At 54.2% G+C, this 17,993-nt stretch overlaps 4 protein-coding genes across 4 annotated transcripts; 2 read left to right on the top strand and 2 right to left on the bottom strand.

Moving 5' to 3' along the window:
* Window positions 1–1,148: 1,148 nt before the first annotated feature.
* On the top strand, window positions 1,149–5,405 carry M406DRAFT_279095 (uncharacterized protein; the record flags this gene model as incomplete). Its single annotated transcript, XM_040918370.1, has 7 exons — window positions 1,149–1,250; window positions 1,383–1,438; window positions 1,520–1,622; window positions 1,681–2,515; window positions 2,615–3,174; window positions 3,812–4,114; window positions 4,388–5,405. The coding sequence occupies 7 exons, from the start codon at window positions 1,149–1,151 to the stop codon at window positions 5,018–5,020; spliced, it is 2,592 nt and encodes an 863-aa protein (XP_040774033.1). The 3' UTR covers window positions 5,021–5,405.
* Window positions 5,406–6,421: 1,016 nt separating this feature from the next.
* On the top strand, window positions 6,422–8,098 carry M406DRAFT_73706 (uncharacterized protein; the record flags this gene model as incomplete). The annotated part of the gene is made up of 2 exons (XM_040925647.1): window positions 6,422–7,439; window positions 7,506–8,098. 2 exons carry the CDS (start codon window positions 6,422–6,424, stop codon window positions 8,096–8,098), a joined length of 1,611 nt encoding a protein of 536 aa, XP_040774032.1.
* A 1,913-nt stretch (window positions 8,099–10,011) lies between these two features.
* M406DRAFT_331621 (uncharacterized protein) lies at window positions 10,012–11,896 on the bottom strand (the record flags this gene model as incomplete). Its single annotated transcript, XM_040920653.1, has 3 exons — window positions 10,012–10,045; window positions 10,130–11,644; window positions 11,712–11,896. 3 exons carry the CDS (start codon window positions 11,894–11,896, stop codon window positions 10,012–10,014), a joined length of 1,734 nt encoding a protein of 577 aa, XP_040774031.1.
* Window positions 11,897–16,425: 4,529 nt separating this feature from the next.
* Window positions 16,426–17,638, bottom strand: M406DRAFT_73704 (uncharacterized protein; the record flags this gene model as incomplete). Its single annotated transcript, XM_040925646.1, has 2 exons — window positions 16,426–17,170; window positions 17,265–17,638. 2 exons carry the CDS (start codon window positions 17,636–17,638, stop codon window positions 16,426–16,428), a joined length of 1,119 nt encoding a protein of 372 aa, XP_040774030.1.
* Between the last annotated feature and the right edge of the window lie 355 nt (window positions 17,639–17,993).

The raw sequence follows: 17,993 nt of genomic DNA, 5'->3' as shown, positions 1-17,993 counted from the left end.
CCTCGCAATAGACGCCAACACAACCCACTAACCTACCGCGGTACAGCGGATCAGCGGGCCAGGGCCTGCGGGGGGCTTTCGCCTTAGTGGAGCGGAGTCACTGCAGTTGAAGCGCCCACGCTCTAGAGCTCTGTACACAGAGAGAGAAGACGGGGGGTTAGCTCCCCTACTAAGCTAGCCACCAGTGGGCCCTCTTCTCTCGACGAGCGCGTACTTTCGGCAGACGAGGCACAAGCCACCCTTCGACGACGGAGAAACGATCACATCACAGGATGCGACTGTTGCTTGCACAGCTCTAGGTGGCCATTTTTTTTTTCCCCTGTCGAGAAGAATCTCCTGTGCATATTACAGGATAATTTGTTTTCTGCCTCCAGAGGTGACGAGCCCAGATTCAATATCTACCATACGATTTCGAGGGTCAAAAACAAGCTTGGCGCGTGCAACCTGCCGCCTCGAGACCTGACGCGTGAAAGCCCGCCCCAGCAGCTACCCATCATCGCTGCACAAGCAACCGAGTAGAACGTCCAGATTCCGAGACTACGTGGTGTCGTCTTGCTTCTAGGTTTTGGATCGATTATCTACAGGGATTGGCGATCGTGCGCTGCAACTTGCGACCAGACCCGCGCCGGACGGAGCTGTGCGCCGCGACAGCTACAAGCAGGCCTTGGCCTCAACACCACCACCCACGACAGACTGTGCCAATCGCGCGTTTCAAGGATCAGCAGAAGTTCAAAAATTCTTGCAGATTTCCCTCTATAACTCTCTTACGCCGCCGACCCTAGCAGCACAGGGGGACCCGCGAAAGACAAATCCAGTCTCCATACCGCAAGAAACACACCAGGACGAGTGCTGGGGGGGAAATAGCCAAAGCGAAATAAAATATTGCGGCTCACAACCAATATCGATAACAAAGAACGTGGGTCCATCTAATCGACGGCATCAGACGAAGGAGAAGAAGAAGAAAAAACACAATTCCAACCGACGATTCTGTATTGCCAGTGACAATGGCACCGCGTTCCGGCGACGAGATCATGGTTCACGATTCGATCGAAGCTAAGGGTGATAGTGATGCCGACATGGCAGACGCACCAAACGGCGCAGGTGGCGTAGGGAACAACAATGCAGGCGCCGAGACCAGACCAGGTATCATGGACGTAGATGCGGATGCGGATGCGGACGCTGATGCGGATGTAGATGCTGATGCAGATGCAGATGCAGATGCAGATGCTGACGCTGAGGCTGACCATGATGTGGATGCGGACGCAGGCACAGGTGCAGACGGCGACGGTGAGGCTGATGCCGAGGGCGAGGCTGAAGAAGATGTCGCAGAGACCTCGGTAGTGCGACCGGGGCGACGGAGGGGGCCCGACACTCCGCATAAGCGACTCCTACAGCTCATCGACAACACATCCAGGTATCTCTGCGAATACGAGGAAGAGTAAGTTCCCTTGGAGGCAGATATCCCACAATGCACACTATGAGGGTGCGCATTTTCTCTCGCTAACACTTTCTCTTGCAGCGACGAATTGCTTGCTGCAGGCTTCCAACGGCTCCCCAAGAAGAACGATCTACCAGATTACTATGAGGTCATCTCAAATGCGATGGCATTCAGTACCATTCGGGTAAGCAATTGCGGATCAATCGATTTGACATGTATGCATGGGCCTAACACCATTCCAGCAAAAACTCCTCAAGAAGACCTATACCCAATTTTCAGAGTTTGTTCATGATGTCGCCCAAATCTGCCACAACGCGCAAGTCTACAACCGGCCATCTGCCCCCATCTTCGGGGAGGCTGTTCGGCTCCGTGAGGTCTTCAAAGAAAAACTGCAGCAGTTAGTGAACCAAGGCACAATCCAAGCAGAAGAAGCTGTGCTCCCAGACCTTGGTGAGCTGCCTCCTGTCGAGGACTCGCCCCCTCCCGACGAGTTTGAGGAAGACGAGGAAGAGGAGGAGGAAGAGGAGGAAGACGACGACGAGGACGACTCCTCAGACGACGAAGGCGGCCGTCGCCGGGGCCGCAGGCGAGGTCGCCCATCCAGAAAGGACGACGACGGCGATGACGACTACGTCAAGAAGCGTGGCCGCCCACCAAAAGTCTTCACGCCCACAGAGGCCCGCATTAATGCCGTACTGAAAGGGCTCAGGAAACCAAGGAATGACGAGGGAGACTTGCGCATTCTGCCATTCGAAAAACTGCCCGATAAGCAGCTGAACAGGGACTACTATCAAATCATTCAGAATCCCATCGCGGTCGATCAGATTAAACGCAACGCCAAGCGCAAGAAGTACCGCAATGTGGATGGAGTCCTCGCCGACCTCGAGCTCATGTTCGCGAATGCCATGGAGTACAACGAGGAGGGCAGCGAGATCTTCGATGACGCCATCGAGCTACAGAAGGAGGCACGCCGTCTGGTGGCGCAAGAGAAGGCCAAGTCTGACGAGGAATTCCGAGATGAGGAGGGCAAGCTGCCTCTTGCAGAGGTCGAGCACAATGGCGAGGTCTGGAAAGTTGGTGAGTGGGCAAAGAAAGATCAGGATTATTACATATATATACATATGGGTCCCCAGAGTGGCGGCCGAATCCGTACTAACGACATATGCAATGTTTTAGGTGATTGGGTTCATATCCGCAACCCCAACGACCTGCAGAAACCGATTGTGGCGCAGATCTATCGCCTCTGGCAGGACGAGGCTGGCAAGCAATGGATCAATGCGTGCTGGTACTACCGGCCTGAACAGACGGTTCACCGCGTCACAAAACGATTCTACAGAAACGAGGTGATGAAGACGGGCCAATATCGCGACCATTTTGTTGATGACATTGTGGACCGCTGCTTCGTGATGTTTCACACCCGCTACCACAGGGGGCGACCGCGAGGATTGCCTCGAGACAAAGAGGTGTACGTGTGTGAGGCGCGCTACAATGAAGAGAGGTACACGTTCAACCGAATCAAGACGTGGACGAGCTGTCTGCCTGACGAGGTGCGCGAGAGGGACTACGAGATGGACCTGTTCGACATCCCGCGCAGGCTGAAAAAGGAGCCAACCCCAATTGCTCACCTGCTTGCGCCGGATGCCAAAGAGACTGATCCGCTGCCGAAACCCAACTGGGGTCACAAGGACGCGCCGCCTGTCATTGGTGGTGTGCATATGCGGCCCCGAGAATCTAACGTAAGTGATGAATCTCCTGCTGCCTTTTCCCTCTTCCCTTCTCCTTCTTGTTCTTCCTCCTGGTGCGTTGGCATTCATCTACAAACATCACACGCAGATTGTTTCGTCATCCTTTTCTTCTGTCTCCCCTCCCTGCCTTTTACTTCTCACACACACCGTCTCACGCTCACACACACACCCACCTTTTCCTCTCGCTTCCCCTTTGTCCCTTCTTCCTCACTCTTGTTGGTTGCGCCTGGTGTGTCTTTGAGAGCCCTTGGATCATTCACTGCAACGACCAACTCCGTTGCACACACAAGGCTATCAGTCAGAAGTGCCCTCTCAGCCACACTTGACAATCTCTTATCGTGGTGTGCCACATCTTCATCTCACCTAAATCTACCTCCCTCGTTTTGTGTTTTATTTTCATTTTTATTACACACACGCTTACACACGCAAACGAATCCTCCCTTGATCCCAACCCCTGCGTCCATGCACAGTGGACAGGCAGAACGTGTGACCTGTTCTGTTGCCTGAATTCCTACATCGTAACACAAGCCCAAGAAACACTCTAGAAAAAAAAAACCCCCAAGTGCCATGTGTTTGTTCATAAGCGGAACCTGTACTAACACAGAAGAACTGGGATCCCTGTGAACAGGACTCGCCTTCGCCTGAACCGACGCCAGAGCCACCCGCGGTTCCACCACCAGTCATGGCCACTGACCCGATTCGTCGACCATCTGTCCCGATGCCTGCTGCCCCGACCGCTTTTTATCCCGGCGCGACGGGCCCGCTTCCTTCATCTTCTCCTGCACAGGCACACGCGCATCAGTTCCACCAGGGCCAATTCGCGCCGCACCACCACCAACAGCAACAACAGCTACAACAACTACAACACCAACAACACCAACAACACCAACGGTCGCTCAATCACCCCGGCTCAATCCCGCCACACCCGTCCGTGCTGCCACACCAGCATCAAAATCAGCAACAATACCAACATCAGCAGCAGCAGCAGCAGCAGCAACAACAACAACAACAACAGCAGCAGCAGCAGCATCAACACCACCAGCACTCAGTGCCCTCACCAGCGCATTCTGCGCCCGGACCTCATTTTGCGCCACCACCACCGGCACCACAACAACATCAACAGCACCAACACCAGCATCAGCAACACCCAGTCTATCATCACCAACAGCAGCAGCTCCAGCACCAGCACCAGCACCATCAACAGCAACAACAAGCCCAGCACTTTGCGCCAGGTCCTGTCCCAGCCGGTGGTCATCACCACCACATCCCCAACCCTTCCTTCCACGCTAGCCCCTTCAGCAATCATCCTCAGGCGGCAGCCCCAGCGCCACCACAGCCGCGCATGACCATGCCTCCCACCCCAAGCAACACCGCGCTCCCTCATGCCAACGCAAATTCCTACGTTGCCCCCAGGCAGATCGAAGTCTACACGCTGCGCGACCTGGACGTGCAGATCCCAGCCGAGATCCGCGACCAGTATCAGACGGACGACCAGGGCCAGCTTCTGTTCTTCACGGCGCCACCCCTGAACCGACCTCATGCCGGCGCCGCAGAGGAGAGCGCCGCGCTCGGCCACAGCGTGCGGTACCTTTCGGGCCTAGAGGAGCACCGGGCCAAGAGGAAGAGGGCACGGGAGGAGCGCGACGAGGCAGAGAAGGCAGCGCGTGCGCAAAAGGCCGCTCGGGATCGGGAGATGAGGGAGGAGGGTGAGAAGGCCCTGGGTGCAGCGGCGGGCGCGATGCTGGGCGACTGGATCCTGGGTATGCAGCGCGAGAACGAGGTGATGCGGGGCGCATGGGAGGGAAAGAAACCTGGGCAGGACGAGAAGGTCGCCTAGACGAGTCTTCCGACTGCACTTGACGCACAACGATACGCGTTAAGAGAAGAGGAAAAGTCGGGTCACGATCTGGATGTTGCACGGTATCTTGTTATCACTCATGATACGGCGTATAATGGGAGAAGCAGCAACTTGTTCAAGGCGACTGATGGTGGATGGAAAGGGGTCAAACGGATGTGCCTTCTCTTATTAAAACCGAATTGACACGCAGCAGAAAGGGCAGAAGCTCAATTCTGCCAGTGGCAGTGTTACGAATTTAAAAGGAAGGGAAAAAGGAAGGACTGTATGGGAAAAGAGCATTCTCTGCTCTGTACAGAGAGCGACATATAGTCCTGGAGTGTACGCCTTATTCAGACCGAGAATGGTGAAGCCAAAAACTTGCTACATGAAGGTTGTCCAACCACATTTTTTTCTTTCTCTTCCCCTCGTCCCAGCGCATTGATTGCCAGCGCATCATGTGGTGACAGGAAAGTGATCACCAGCTGTTCATAGCACGCACGGTGTCACCTCTGTTGGCAAAGTCCTTGAATTATGTGTGTGTGTGTTGTCATAACGTATGCAACTCTGGGCTTGATTGAGGTGGAACTTGATAGTTGCAAGAGAATTGACTGGCATTTTCTATGGAATGAAATATTCTTCTTCTCCTGGGCTCTGCGAGGTTGACGTCTGCGTGTCGTATGTAAACAAATAAAGTGTAAAAACAATGAGTCTCTCGTGCCAGTCGGTTGGTGTGGTTGGTTGTGTTTAGTGGAGGGGGAGGAGGGAAGGCCAGCGAATTGGAGCCCTCCCAGTTGGGGTCAGTAAGTTTGCTCGGCCCGCCCACTAGGGGAGGTGCTGTGGCACAGTTGCTACCTCCACTGCAAATATTGTACAGGCAGTAGAGACGTGCCCCGCACTCTCACGGGGGGCCGCCACCTGCACCTAAGCACTTAAGACCCTACCCGAATCCTCATCTAGCCGCTCTTCTCTTTTTCCCTTCTTCTTCCCTTCTCTCCACAGAAAGCGGACGGACCCACCCTAGTTCCCACCCTAGATCGCCCCCCATACTTTAAGTACTTAATCAGTCGGGGTTCATTCCATCATCGACTTCGAGTCACCGTCTGAACAGTAGTTCCTCTCCTTCGTCTTGATGCGCCACTTTTTCATTTCGTCTTTCAAAAGTTGACCAAAAAACAAACACGAGACTGATCACTTATCTATTGCGACTGGAGCATGTACTCCCATCGTTTGGACATTGGTTACAACCCCTCTTCGAACATTACTTGATCTCTTTTCTTATCAGCGCTCGTCACGTATGAACGCCACCCCTCTTCAACGCTTCCTCACTTCTTCACCTCTCTCTCTTCTCTTTTTGTTCCTCTTCCATAATCAATCAAATCTGCCAGTCTGCCTTGCATCAACATGGGCACCTCACAGAGGGCCCCCACGCGGTCCAGCCGTCTCCCTCAACGTCCCATGTTGGGCAACTTTGATCGCATATTCGAAGGACGCCGCCTTGTGAGAGGCCCCGACGATCTGAATATTCTTGATGCGTCTCCTCCCAAGCTCGGCAACATGGAGAGGCTTCACATCAAGCCGGCCCAGGACGGCCAGCCCTCTGGTACTCCTGCTGTCCCCGCCAACCGTCTGGACATCCGCCGCATCCTGGCCTGCACTGTCGACAGCGCCACGCACTCCCGCTTCCGCCGCCGCCGCCGCCGCGACTCGAGCTCCGAAGACGACGACGCAACCACCCTCGACGATGCGTCTGTCAGCGCTGTTGCCAGTCTGGCCTCGACTCCAGCCACCAGCCCTGACGTCTCGCCTGTTGGCGGCAAGGGCGACGACCACAACGATGTGAGCGATCTGGAGGGCAAGGACGACGGCGTCGTTGGAGCACAAGGCAATTTTGGGCATAAGCCTACGCCTCAGCCGGCGCCACTGCCGCCCTCGCGGCTGCCCGCTGTCTACCCTGTGCCCGTTCCCGTTCCCGTGCCTATGCCCATGCGATTACCGCCGGGCACCGCCATCGATAACACCGGTCGGCTGAGACAGATCACCGTCCGCGGCGAGCTGCTCCCGTTGTTCAGCGAGCTGCAGAAGGCGCGCCGCGCCGAGGTCTCTCGAATTGTCGCCGCCTCACACACCTTGGCGGCTGCCGAGAAGGCCATCCTTCCCTGGGACGCGCATGGCAACCTTATATCTGTGGTGCAGGATAGACGGCAAGGCATTCCCGCTTCTGGCTTCGATTTCATCTCCCGTTCGGCCGTTGAGCCTCTCTACAGGGTCGAGAAGGACGTGCGGCTCAAGATCGTCAGGGCCATACTTGATGCTACCCTTTTTGAGGACGCTCTGCTGCGTAGCAACAATCTCACCATGGTTCGAGCTACCCAGCCGATTCACGTCTTCGTCGACGTCAGCAACATTATCATTGGATTCTGTAAGTAGCTACTACTTACCCTTCATACGGCCAAAACTCCACCTCGCAAACCTTTGTGCTAACAAGACCAAAAACAAGACAACACGATCAAGCAAGCTCGCTTCATGCCGACAGACGCACGCATTCCAGCCCCAATCTTCTCCTTCGAGGCCTTCACAGCCGCCGCCGAGCGCGGCCGCCCCTGCGCCAAGCGCGTCCTCGCAGGTTCTATAAAGGCCGGCGCCGCCACTCCGGGCTTTATGCTGGAGGCTGCCGCCCTCGGCTACGAGATGAATGTACTGCAGCGCGTCCAAGGCTCCAAGAGGACCCGCACCAACCCCGCGCCGCTAGGCGTTTACATCCCCGAGTCGTGGGACGGCACCCACCGCGAGCAAGCTGTCGACGAGATTCTGCAGCTCAAGATGATGCAGACCCTTATCGACACCACCGAGCCGGGCGTCATGGTCGTCGCGACCGGTGACGCCGCCGAAGCCGAGTTCTCGGATGGCTTCCACAAGAGTGTCGTCCGCGCGCTCGGCCTGGGCTGGCTCGTCGAGGTTGTTGGCTTCCGGAACAACATGTCCAGCGCTTGGTTCGCGGAAGCGTTTCGGGAGAAGTGGGCACAGCAGCTCCGCATCCTCACCATTGACGGGCTTGTCGAGGAGCTACTGGCCTCATGATAAAGCAAAGCAATTCTCTGGAGCCCGGCCTCCTCTTCACATTTTTCTTCTCTCCTGGCCGTTAAAAATTTGGCCGTCAAAATTTGTGTGTTCTGGCCCAGGCCGGCCTCGATATGGGCTTGTTATTTAATTTCTTCCGAAAATTCCCTTCACGCCGCTTTACACATATTTACCACTCATCAGTCACCATTTCACTCGCAAGTCCGAGCAGGACAGAAGTTAATTTTTATTGTCGACTGCGCTCCTCCTTCTTTCCATCCTCGTATTTTCCATCTTCAATTTCTTTTTTTCCTTCATTGTTGATTTTACAATCATCCAGCGATATCCTAGCATCACGGCGGCATCTTTCACTCATCTTGTGTAACGACGGCATCACGTGGTGGCATTTGTGGAGTTGAATCATACATCCTTGAGTTCAGATGGCTACGAGAGTACGGGTAAACAGAAGAGACGGGCATTTTTTTGAAGAGTTGATCTCGTTTGCGGCGTTTACAAGAAAATAGGAAGGGAGCGAGGAGTCTTCTTGCCTTTCTGTTTTCACAAATAGCAGCAGCATTGTTGGCGATGTTCAGGAAAATGGTCAGGTTTCCGGAAGGGTTTCAACAGTTGCTTTTTTAGAACCCAGGTACGACATGATGACGTTGGGAAGATCAAGACAAGGGCTAGCATTCTGAGAAAGATCTGGATGGAATCACTACAATCAAATGTCTGTTTGTCGTGTTGAGGACGTCTGTTTGTTTTTTTGTCGTGTGCTCGTGGTGATTTGCCTACATTTTGCTGATGGGGTTCCTTCCAGCGCAACCCGGCCTGTGTGTAGGAACTACTGACGTCTCGACTTGTCTCGTATTCACTCATTCTTTACTTTATTTTCTTCCCTCTTCCCTCTTTCTCTTTCTATCATCTCATGGGCCAACGAGCGGATGAGCACGCACACGCCTCGTTGAGGTTCAGCGATGTAATCCTGTCCCAGATATACATATATCTACGTCATCTATTGTATAAAGGAGAACTATTGGTACTCAGGCCACTACATGTTGGGTGAAAAGAAATGAGAGGGACACACACAGACAGGAAAGAACCATTTGAAATCTAGGATATTATATCACCGCGAAGAAAAAAAGTATGCCCAAATCCCTCTCGAAAGACACAAAGCCAAGAGAAAGAAGGGAAGGAAAAAAAAAAAAAAAAAAAAGACGACGTAAGTCTTCCAAAACGCGTGCAGGACAACCAACGCTGGCTGGAGTTGGTGCGCGGCTCATGGCGAGACCAGAGAGAGAAAAAGAAAAAAAGATGTATTCTTTTCCTTGCTTGCACACACATATACGCGCGCGCGCACACGCACACATACACACAAACGCCACACTGAGTCCTCCCTCATCTCTTCGTATCTGTCGTATGCCGAGTGTTATCCCTCTTCCCTTTCTCCCTCGGAGAAATCCCTCTTCGCCTCTCTTCTCCCCCCACCCCCCCTCTTTAATCATGCGGACGATTAATGTTGGCGTCTCCCCTCCCCTTCCCCCCCCCCCCCTTTCCCCCTCTCCCCCTTCCCAGAGGATTGCAGTTCCGGTACCAGTACAGCTTTCAAAGGTCCACCGGTGACACACGATCGAAGGCAGTAGTTTATTTTTTTTTTTGTTTAATTTTTTTTTTATATTATCTTCTTGTGTTGTTGAGAATATGTGGTTTTGTTTGCGTCCGGCGCGCCAATTAGGAAGGGAAGGGGAGAGAGAAAATGAAAAAGAAAAGACGGCAGCGGCGCGGGAAAAGAAGGGAGGGAGGGAAAAAGACGTAAAAAGCATTGCCTTTCTTTGCCCATTGATGCGATGCTTTGATTGCCCGCGCGGTGGATATCTCGAAAATGTAAAGAGGGGTTGACAATAATAGAAAAAGGAGCCACTGTTGGGTTGACTCGTCTAGAAGTTCTCTTTGCCCCAGACAAATGCAAATCTTATAGCATCATGTGGTTAGCTAATCTGTTTCTTGCAAACGATGACTTGTAGCAGTTGTCTTTCTCGGAAGTTGAATACGTACCCAGGTTCGCTGTACTTGTTGCAGTAAATGTGCAGGCTGCTTCCGAGGCCCTTGGGCCCGCAGAAGAACACACCAGCCTCGGCGGGGGCGTGCAGCTTGCGGATGCCGCGGAAGATCATGTCCCAGTTGGGGCGGCCAAAGTTGGTCGGGGCGCGCAGGCCGGTGATGGCGTCCTTGTCGGCGTTGGCGTCGTTGATCATGATGTTGGTGGCGTCGTCTGCTTTTATCTTGGCGGTCAGGTAGGTGTGGATCTCGATGCGCTGGTCGACGTCCTGGGCCTCGATGGCGAGCAGCAGGGAGCGGAACCACTCAAAGGAGCCAAAGTCACGGCAGATCCAGAAGAAGTAGACCTTGGCCAGGCGGGTCTTGCTCTGCGGGTAGTTCATGCGGTACCAGATGGACTTGAGGATGGAGGCGAACGGGGTGACACCGATACCGGCGCCGACCAGCACCGAGACCTCGTACTTGAACACGTCCTCCGAGGCGGAGCCAAAGGGCCCGTCCACGTAGACGCGGGGCAGCACACGGCGCAGCGCAGGGTCGACGTCGTTATTGTTGCTGTTGACGCCCACCACGTTGGAGCCCTTGTCCTTCTTGTCCCACTCGCAGCCCAGGGCCTTGGAGAGGGCGCGGGTGAAGTCGCCGACCACACGCACGTGGATGGAGATGTAGTCCTCCTCGGGGGCGCTGGTCAGGGTGAAGGGGTGGTACTGCCAGATGGACACCTCGGGGCAGTTGAAGAAGATGTACTGGCCGGCGCGCGTCTTGGTGTGCTCCTTCTTGATCTGGATCTCGCAGACGTTGCTGGGGTGCTGGATGACCTTGGAGACGTACGTCTTGTGGCGGCCTCGCATCTCACGAGCGATACGCTCACAGAGGTAGATGAAGCCTCCGTACATCCAGTACTGCCAAAAGACACCGACGGCCTGCGTTCCGACCGAGATACAGAAGGGGGCGACGTCGGGCTGGATCATGCAGAAGGCGCCGTGGACCGCCCAGAACATGAAGAAGACGATGAAGAAGTGATGCGTGTACCAGAAGCGCTCATAGTTGGCGCGCCGGGGCTTCTCGACTGAGGTGACCACCATGGCGGTCAGGGCGATCAGCATAAAGTATCCCGACCAGCCAGGGCCGGAAGCCAAGTTGGCGGCGAGGAAACCGTAAATGCCCAGGTTGTTCTTGGCCGAGATCTGCGCGAGGTTGTTCCAGTGGGCAATGGTGTGCACCCAGCTGAAGAAGAAGATGGACCAGGCCACAGTGATGTGGAAGGTGATGTTCTTGTCGAACTGGATGATGCCGTTCAGCGGGGTCTGACGAGCCAGAGAGATAAAGGTCCTGCAGACGGGGAACAGGATCATGGCCACGTCGAAATGCAGCACCAGCGCTGCGGACCGAGCAATCATGTATGTCGGGCCAAATGTGTCTCGGGCAATCTGCAGGTTATCCTTGACCGAGTAGTTGACGAAGCCAAAAGCAAAGATGGCAGCGTGCAGTACCGCAAACACAAACACGAACCTAGGATCTCCGTGTCAGCCCCCCAGCAGTTCACATGGTCATGGCACACAAGAGTTGTTGAACCTACACTCTTCGGTAACCCTCGTTCACCATCCACCTGTCGAACCTCTCCCGCGATGAGAGCTCCTTCTGCCTCTCCTGGGTCATCTGCCCCGACAGCAACATCCTCGTGAGAGGTGTCCATCTCGACCGCTCCGACTGCTTCTCATACCCCCCCGAAAACCGGGCGTCTTGAAAGTAGGCGCCACTCATGGTGAAATGCAATCGATTGTCGTTGTCGTCGTCTTAACTGCGGTAATTCCAGGCAGCCTGTCCTTGGCACCCTCCAAAGCCCAGTTGCAACCGTAACTTTAGAGCCTCTTTTCCCTCTCTGGTTTTGGCGAAGGTAAAGTCGATCGAATGTCCTTTTTTCCACTCGTCTTCGAAGACGTCGATGCTTTACTCCTCCAGACCTGTTCACACAAGTTGCGCAAAAGTTTCAATCGGGTCGAAAGCCGGCGACCGAATTAATTCAGAGCCTGCTGAACTTTGTATATAATTATTAGAGCCACAGAAAAGACCGTGATGAAATGAAGCGAAGGAGCAAGCTAGCTCTCTGTCCTGATCGTGACTGGGGGTCCTGCTGGGCCGCTATGATGCGACGATGTGATCAGCAAACCAGCACGGAAGAAACAGGCGGCTTGGTCAAGAAGAGGAATGAAGAAGAGAAGAGAGAATTAGGTGAAGCAGGCAAAAAGATGGAGGGAGAAATCGAGGGTGGGAGGGAGGCGGGAGGGAGTTAGGTTATGAGGCATGCCAAGACGCTCAACCAAGTACCAAAGCATGCAGATCATACCTGTGCGGCACGCCCAACCCACAGCAGATTTCCGTGTACCCAAGCAGGGGATATTCTCAAGGCGCAAGTAGCAGGGGAGCAGGCGCATGTATCAGTGAGAAACAACAGAGGTGGATCTCGACCAGGGACAAGAAGATCGCCGAAGGAAGACGGGACGATGATGGCCAGAGGAGAGTAAGTGTCTTCTTTGGGGTTCCTGGGAGACAAGATGAAGTAGAAACCCAGCGAATACCGATGTGATGCAGTGAGAGAGAGATGGGTCCAGTATCAGGTCCCAGGTCCCCAGGTCCCTCTGTGCAGTCACAAAGCCCATGAGAGGAGCGAGGGCCACGTACGAGGTGTCCCAAGCGAGAGAACCCTGGACGCCTGGAAGATGAAAGAGGATGTTCTGTTACGAAGATGTCTGAGAGCCCTGGCTGCGCTGCCAGAATGGGAATGGTTCGTGTGAAGGATCCATCTGTAGGCCCGCAGGAAGCAGGACATGGGCTGTCCAGGGCCTGGCCGTGGCCACAGCATGGCCCCAGAGGAGAAGAGAGAGGGGGCCAAAGGAACGACCCGACTGGCCTCTCTTGTCCATGTCGACGTGTGTGCATTATTGCCCAGTGCCGATTTATCCACAGCAGGAAGAAACTTAAGGTTAAACCTCTTGAAGCCAAGACCGTGATTGATGGGGAGAGGGGCCCGTCCTTTGCTCGGTCTGGGCCTCTGGCGGCCACTCTGCACTGAAGCTCTTTTATCAACTGCACCTTCAATGTCGAGCTTGGCATGTCTCGTTCGGTTACGGCCTATACCTTCATGATACGTAGATAAGATCTCAGCATGCAGAACTCAATACGGCACGCCATGGCTGCGACTCCGAGGGTATGCAAGAGGATAACAGCAGAACGAGGTGCGTCGTCATCACTCCTCGTGTCTGATACTGGCGTTGTTTCCCCTCGAAAACACCACATCCGAGAAACGCCATAAATACATGCTGTGTTCTTGCGTAGTTGACAGAAGCAAACAGGAGAATCGATGGCGTCGAGGGTGAGTGGGTTATGGCACGATTTTGCCCCCTGTCTTCATGGTTGCCAACGCAATCTCCCTGCCCATCTGCTTCAGCGTCTAGGATTCGGTGCGCGTTGTGACACCCATTTGGCGCGCGGGAAGAGTTGAGGATGGGCGTGGGCGTGGGAAGTGGGCGTGGGAGAGGCAGGGGGGGACGAATAGGGGTTGAGAGAGTGAGAGAGAGGGTTGTTACTATGGTTAGCAATTACGGCGTATTCTTACAGGGGTTTGCCCCGTGGAGACGCCAGTGCTATAGCAGGTACTATAGTAGATTCAATACCTTCAGGGGCTTGAGGCTCTCTGATTGGACCCTGAGTGCGGCTCTTGCAGGGGTTCGGTAACACGCCCCGCGTCGCAGCTTGTTTCGTCAGGGGGGTTCGCTCTGACAATCTGACACTTGGACAGTCTGACGCATGCTCGAGCCTCTCTCAGTATTATGTTGTACTATGCCCTCTTTTTTCTTGTTTTTTTCTCTTGCTCTTGTCAACTCCCTTCTGAGAAATTATCTCCGCTCCGAGGTGCTGGTGTCATCTGCCTGGGCTCGCGATGCGAGGGCAACGGCGCCACAGTATGTCGTGCTCTAGCCTCATGGTCTGTACGTCCTGCACACCCTCTCAGCATGTTTGCCCTAGTGTAGATCTGAGATCCCCGGGCAGATCTACTAATAATCGTCCAGAACCCTCAGTATACCTCTGGGTACCGCCGTTGCGGACCGTGGCGATCCCAGTACTATCTATAAGCCGCCTCCTGTCTACTATGTAATATCATACTTACTATCTTTTACATACTAGACAGAATCCTGTACCTGTAGGGATCTAAGATCTTAGAGTGCCTATAGCCCTCTTGTCAGCTTCTGTACTTACGCGCCTTACGCCTCAGCAATGCCAGCCTCTTGAGAGGAGGAACTCCCCTCCATTCCCCCCCCCCCCCCGGGCTCCTACCATGACACTAATGCAGGAACGCAGGTCCAGACAGGAGAGATCAAGGATCTTGTCAGGCGTCAGGCACTACCGATGCAACAATGTATTTATGTTCTACATGATGACAGCCGTCGTTTCGAGCTGTAGGTTTCGTTAAAATCTGCAGCATACGTACATACATACAGCCACGCGCGTGGACCATCCGGCTCTGCCCTGCGTACAGTACCACACAGCACAAACTGTCTATTCTCTACTCTCTTTGACCCATGACTGACAGGGGCCACTGGGAACAGCGTGTGCCCATTCGTGGCGGATTTGCAGAGTACGAGGAGAAGTTGAGAGGGCAAGCCACCGCTCATGCAACCTGCCCTTCCTGCCTCGAGACCATGTCGCAATTTTGTGGCGTCCGTTCGCTTTTTGGCCAAACCTCGCATCACTCTCCAGCATGGGCTGACCAGGTCGCATTTCTCATCCAGAGTTGTGTCCTACAAGCCGAGCCAAGCCCCGAGCCTGATCCGATGTTCCACTCACAAGAGAGGGATTTCGACTGACGCAGACGAGACAGGCTGCCGACCTCACGGATGTCTGTGCGTCCCTCATGGCGCCATCGTCGTTCCCGACAATCCTGATGTGCTCTTGACCACAATTCTCTTCTAGCGCGGCTGGCCTGTTTTCCAGGCGAAACTTTTTGTTCCTGCATGGCCTGACCCTCCCCGCCTGCCAGTGCCGCGCCATAAGCTCATCCCAACTCTGGGTTCTCACGGGCCTCACGGCTCTCTCGCCATAAATTTTGCCCGTGTTTGGCCTGATCATCGACCACCTCCCTCCACTTCGCCAACGGTATTGCTGATTCTGGCCGGCCGGTCGGCTCCCGAGAGGTTGGTCAAGGTGATGACAGGGCCACTTCGTCACCAGGTGCTCGGCATAGAGGATGTCGTGATTCCATATTGCTCGTCAGATGGTTTTTTTTTTTACATTCTAGCATCATTTGTGAAGTCAATTTAAGCGTAAGACCAAAGTTTCCAGGACGCCGGGCCTGACTAATTTGTGTACATCTTTATGAGAACGGTCCCATAGCTCTTGACCACCGGGTGTGCACCAAGGCAAGGCAATGATGCGGCAGTGTTGATCATTGCTCACCTTCTCAAATGCCCGCCTAGACTTCTCGAGATTGAGAGAGAGATGACAATTTCCTACGCTAGAGGTCATCGCTCACTCAAACGAGGGACAAGTCACACATCAGTCTGCGGGTAGTCAATTTCACTGTTGCAGTTACCTAAACAAGCAGATTGATGTTCTGGTAGACTCTACAAATCATAGTAGTTCAGGCCACAAAGCTGCTGCTTGCCAGAATAATAAAAGACCGATACGGCGAGGCTGTAAGGCCAGAGAATAGCTTGCTCCCTGCCCAGCTGCTTGCTCAGAATTCCGGGATGATATATTCTACTAGATTCTAGGGAGTATGATGTCGAGAAGAGGTCCTTAAGGTATGGATGGCAGGCTATTTGGACCAGATGACCAAACTTTTAGTAGCCATAGCTTGTAGAGCTGGTAGACTCTCGCAAATGCTGACTTGATCCTGGAGTCCTGTTGAGCCAGAGGACATCGATCCCACCCACATATCTGATCTGAAGTGGAACGAGACGAAATCTGCATTCAACTATGCAAGTTCGTCGCCTACCGGACTCGTGGCTGTGCCCACTTTGCGACGCTTCTTTGAATTATGCTTAACATACTTTCTGGATAGTCTATGTGGCCAATGCCGAAAGATTCATCAACTGGTCATGAAACAGTTGACAGGCGTACTCCTCGTGTAATTGCATTGTACTAGCACAATTAATATCACAGCAATGATTACTATTTACTCAAGTATGCTTCTATAACCTGTCTGGCCTCGTGGTCCTCGAGTCAAGAAAGACGCTGGTTGATATGTGTGCTTATTACAGTCCCGAGCACAACCTCGTCGCAGGAGTCGCCAATCACCAGGCTGCATTACCATTCACATTGCTGCTCCCATTGGTGAAGCTTGTGCCACATCCATCGAATCCCCCATTAATGGCATTCACCGCGCCACCGCTACTCATAGGTAGCATTCCCGTCAGCGGACCACCTGGGATCCCAGTCTTGTCCCACGCAACAACATGCGCCCTCGTGGTCATCTCCTGGTATCCGCCACACAGCACCCCATCCACCATCTGCAGCCACGTGACGCCGCGATACACCGTCGCAGGCTGCCAGTAGTCGAACCGGCGCAGCGGCTTGGCGCCCGTGACGATGACGACCGGCCTGCGCGTGTAGGCAACGGCCTCGTCCCAGCCATACAAATCCCCGTCCCAGGCAAAGGAGGCGCGGATGGCATCGGCCTCGCCCTCGAAGACACAGCCGTGGTGGAACCAGCAGCCAAAGTTGGTCGCCTTCCACGAGTTGGCCAGCGCGCCGTACGTTAGGAACGGGTGGTCGCGGACGGTGTTCATCTGGTGCGCGGGGATGGTCGGGTGAGTCAGGTTCGTCAGGATGAAGGTCAGGTCGCGCCGGCCTGTGACCGCGGGGAGGAGGCGGAGGCCGGCTAGGAGGCGGCCCTCGTTGTGCTGGATGGGTACTGCGATCTGCTGCCAGCCTGGGTGGATGGTGTCGCGGAACTGGGCCACCAGGAGCAGGCCCATGGCGGCGCCGGGGACCGCAGCCCAGGGGGCCTGTTTTTCCAACTTGTCGTTTGGAGGTCCACTAATTGTTGAAGGGGCATGTCAGGTCAAGCACAATCTTTTTGTTTCATTTCTTTCCTCCATGCTTTATGGTAAAGGACGTCTAGAGAACTTACCTGTTAGCACAGATGTTGATATGAGATCCAGCAGGAATACCGGCGAGAGCCTCCCGCACAGCCCTCGCCGTGGTGTCCCAGATCTGGGCTCGACGCTTTGACTCCTCTCCTTGGAATGGAGGGGGATGAACCGTTCGTGAGATGACAGACTCGGAGAGATTATGGATCCCTGGGAATCTGGGCTCACGACGACCGGGAGCCAACTCGTTGATACGGTACATGTCATCCGGCGAGACGCAGGTGAAGCCATCCGGCAGGGTGATTGTATTCGCAAGTATCGCTCCAGGAGCTGGAGGGGTATTTTCTCCCTCCTTGCCGAACTTACCACCCAGAAGGAGGCCGGCCTGCGCTGAAGCTGCTGGTGCTGTCGCCATCTTCAATGCTCTTCCAAGGATGCGTGTTGTCGTGTTGAGTATTTGAGGGGGATGCTAAGGACCTGCTTCAGGTGGTCCAATTCGATTATATAGACACAAGTCAAGGCGTGACTGAAGAGTATGGGATCCATCCAATTACACAATTGTGAAGAGACAAACAGAGCTCTTGTTGTTCATTAGTGTGACCTCAAAGTGAGAGCGGAGTGAAATAGAAGAGCCCGAGTTGATTTACATTGTCAATCTGTTGTTGAACAACGTACATCATTGGTCAACTCAGCAATTGTCAAGTGACTTTACGCCTCGAAGAGTAAGGAGCCTGAGTTGAAGAGACCAGGTAGAGTGTCTGGGTAGTAAT

Source organism: Cryphonectria parasitica (assembly GCF_011745365.1).
Source record: "Cryphonectria parasitica EP155 unplaced genomic scaffold M406scaffold_6, whole genome shotgun sequence".
Classification (NCBI taxonomy): domain Eukaryota; kingdom Fungi; phylum Ascomycota; class Sordariomycetes; order Diaporthales; family Cryphonectriaceae; genus Cryphonectria; species Cryphonectria parasitica.
The sequence above is the reverse complement of the archived record's forward strand: the minus strand, read 5'-3'. Positions and strand labels throughout refer to the sequence as shown.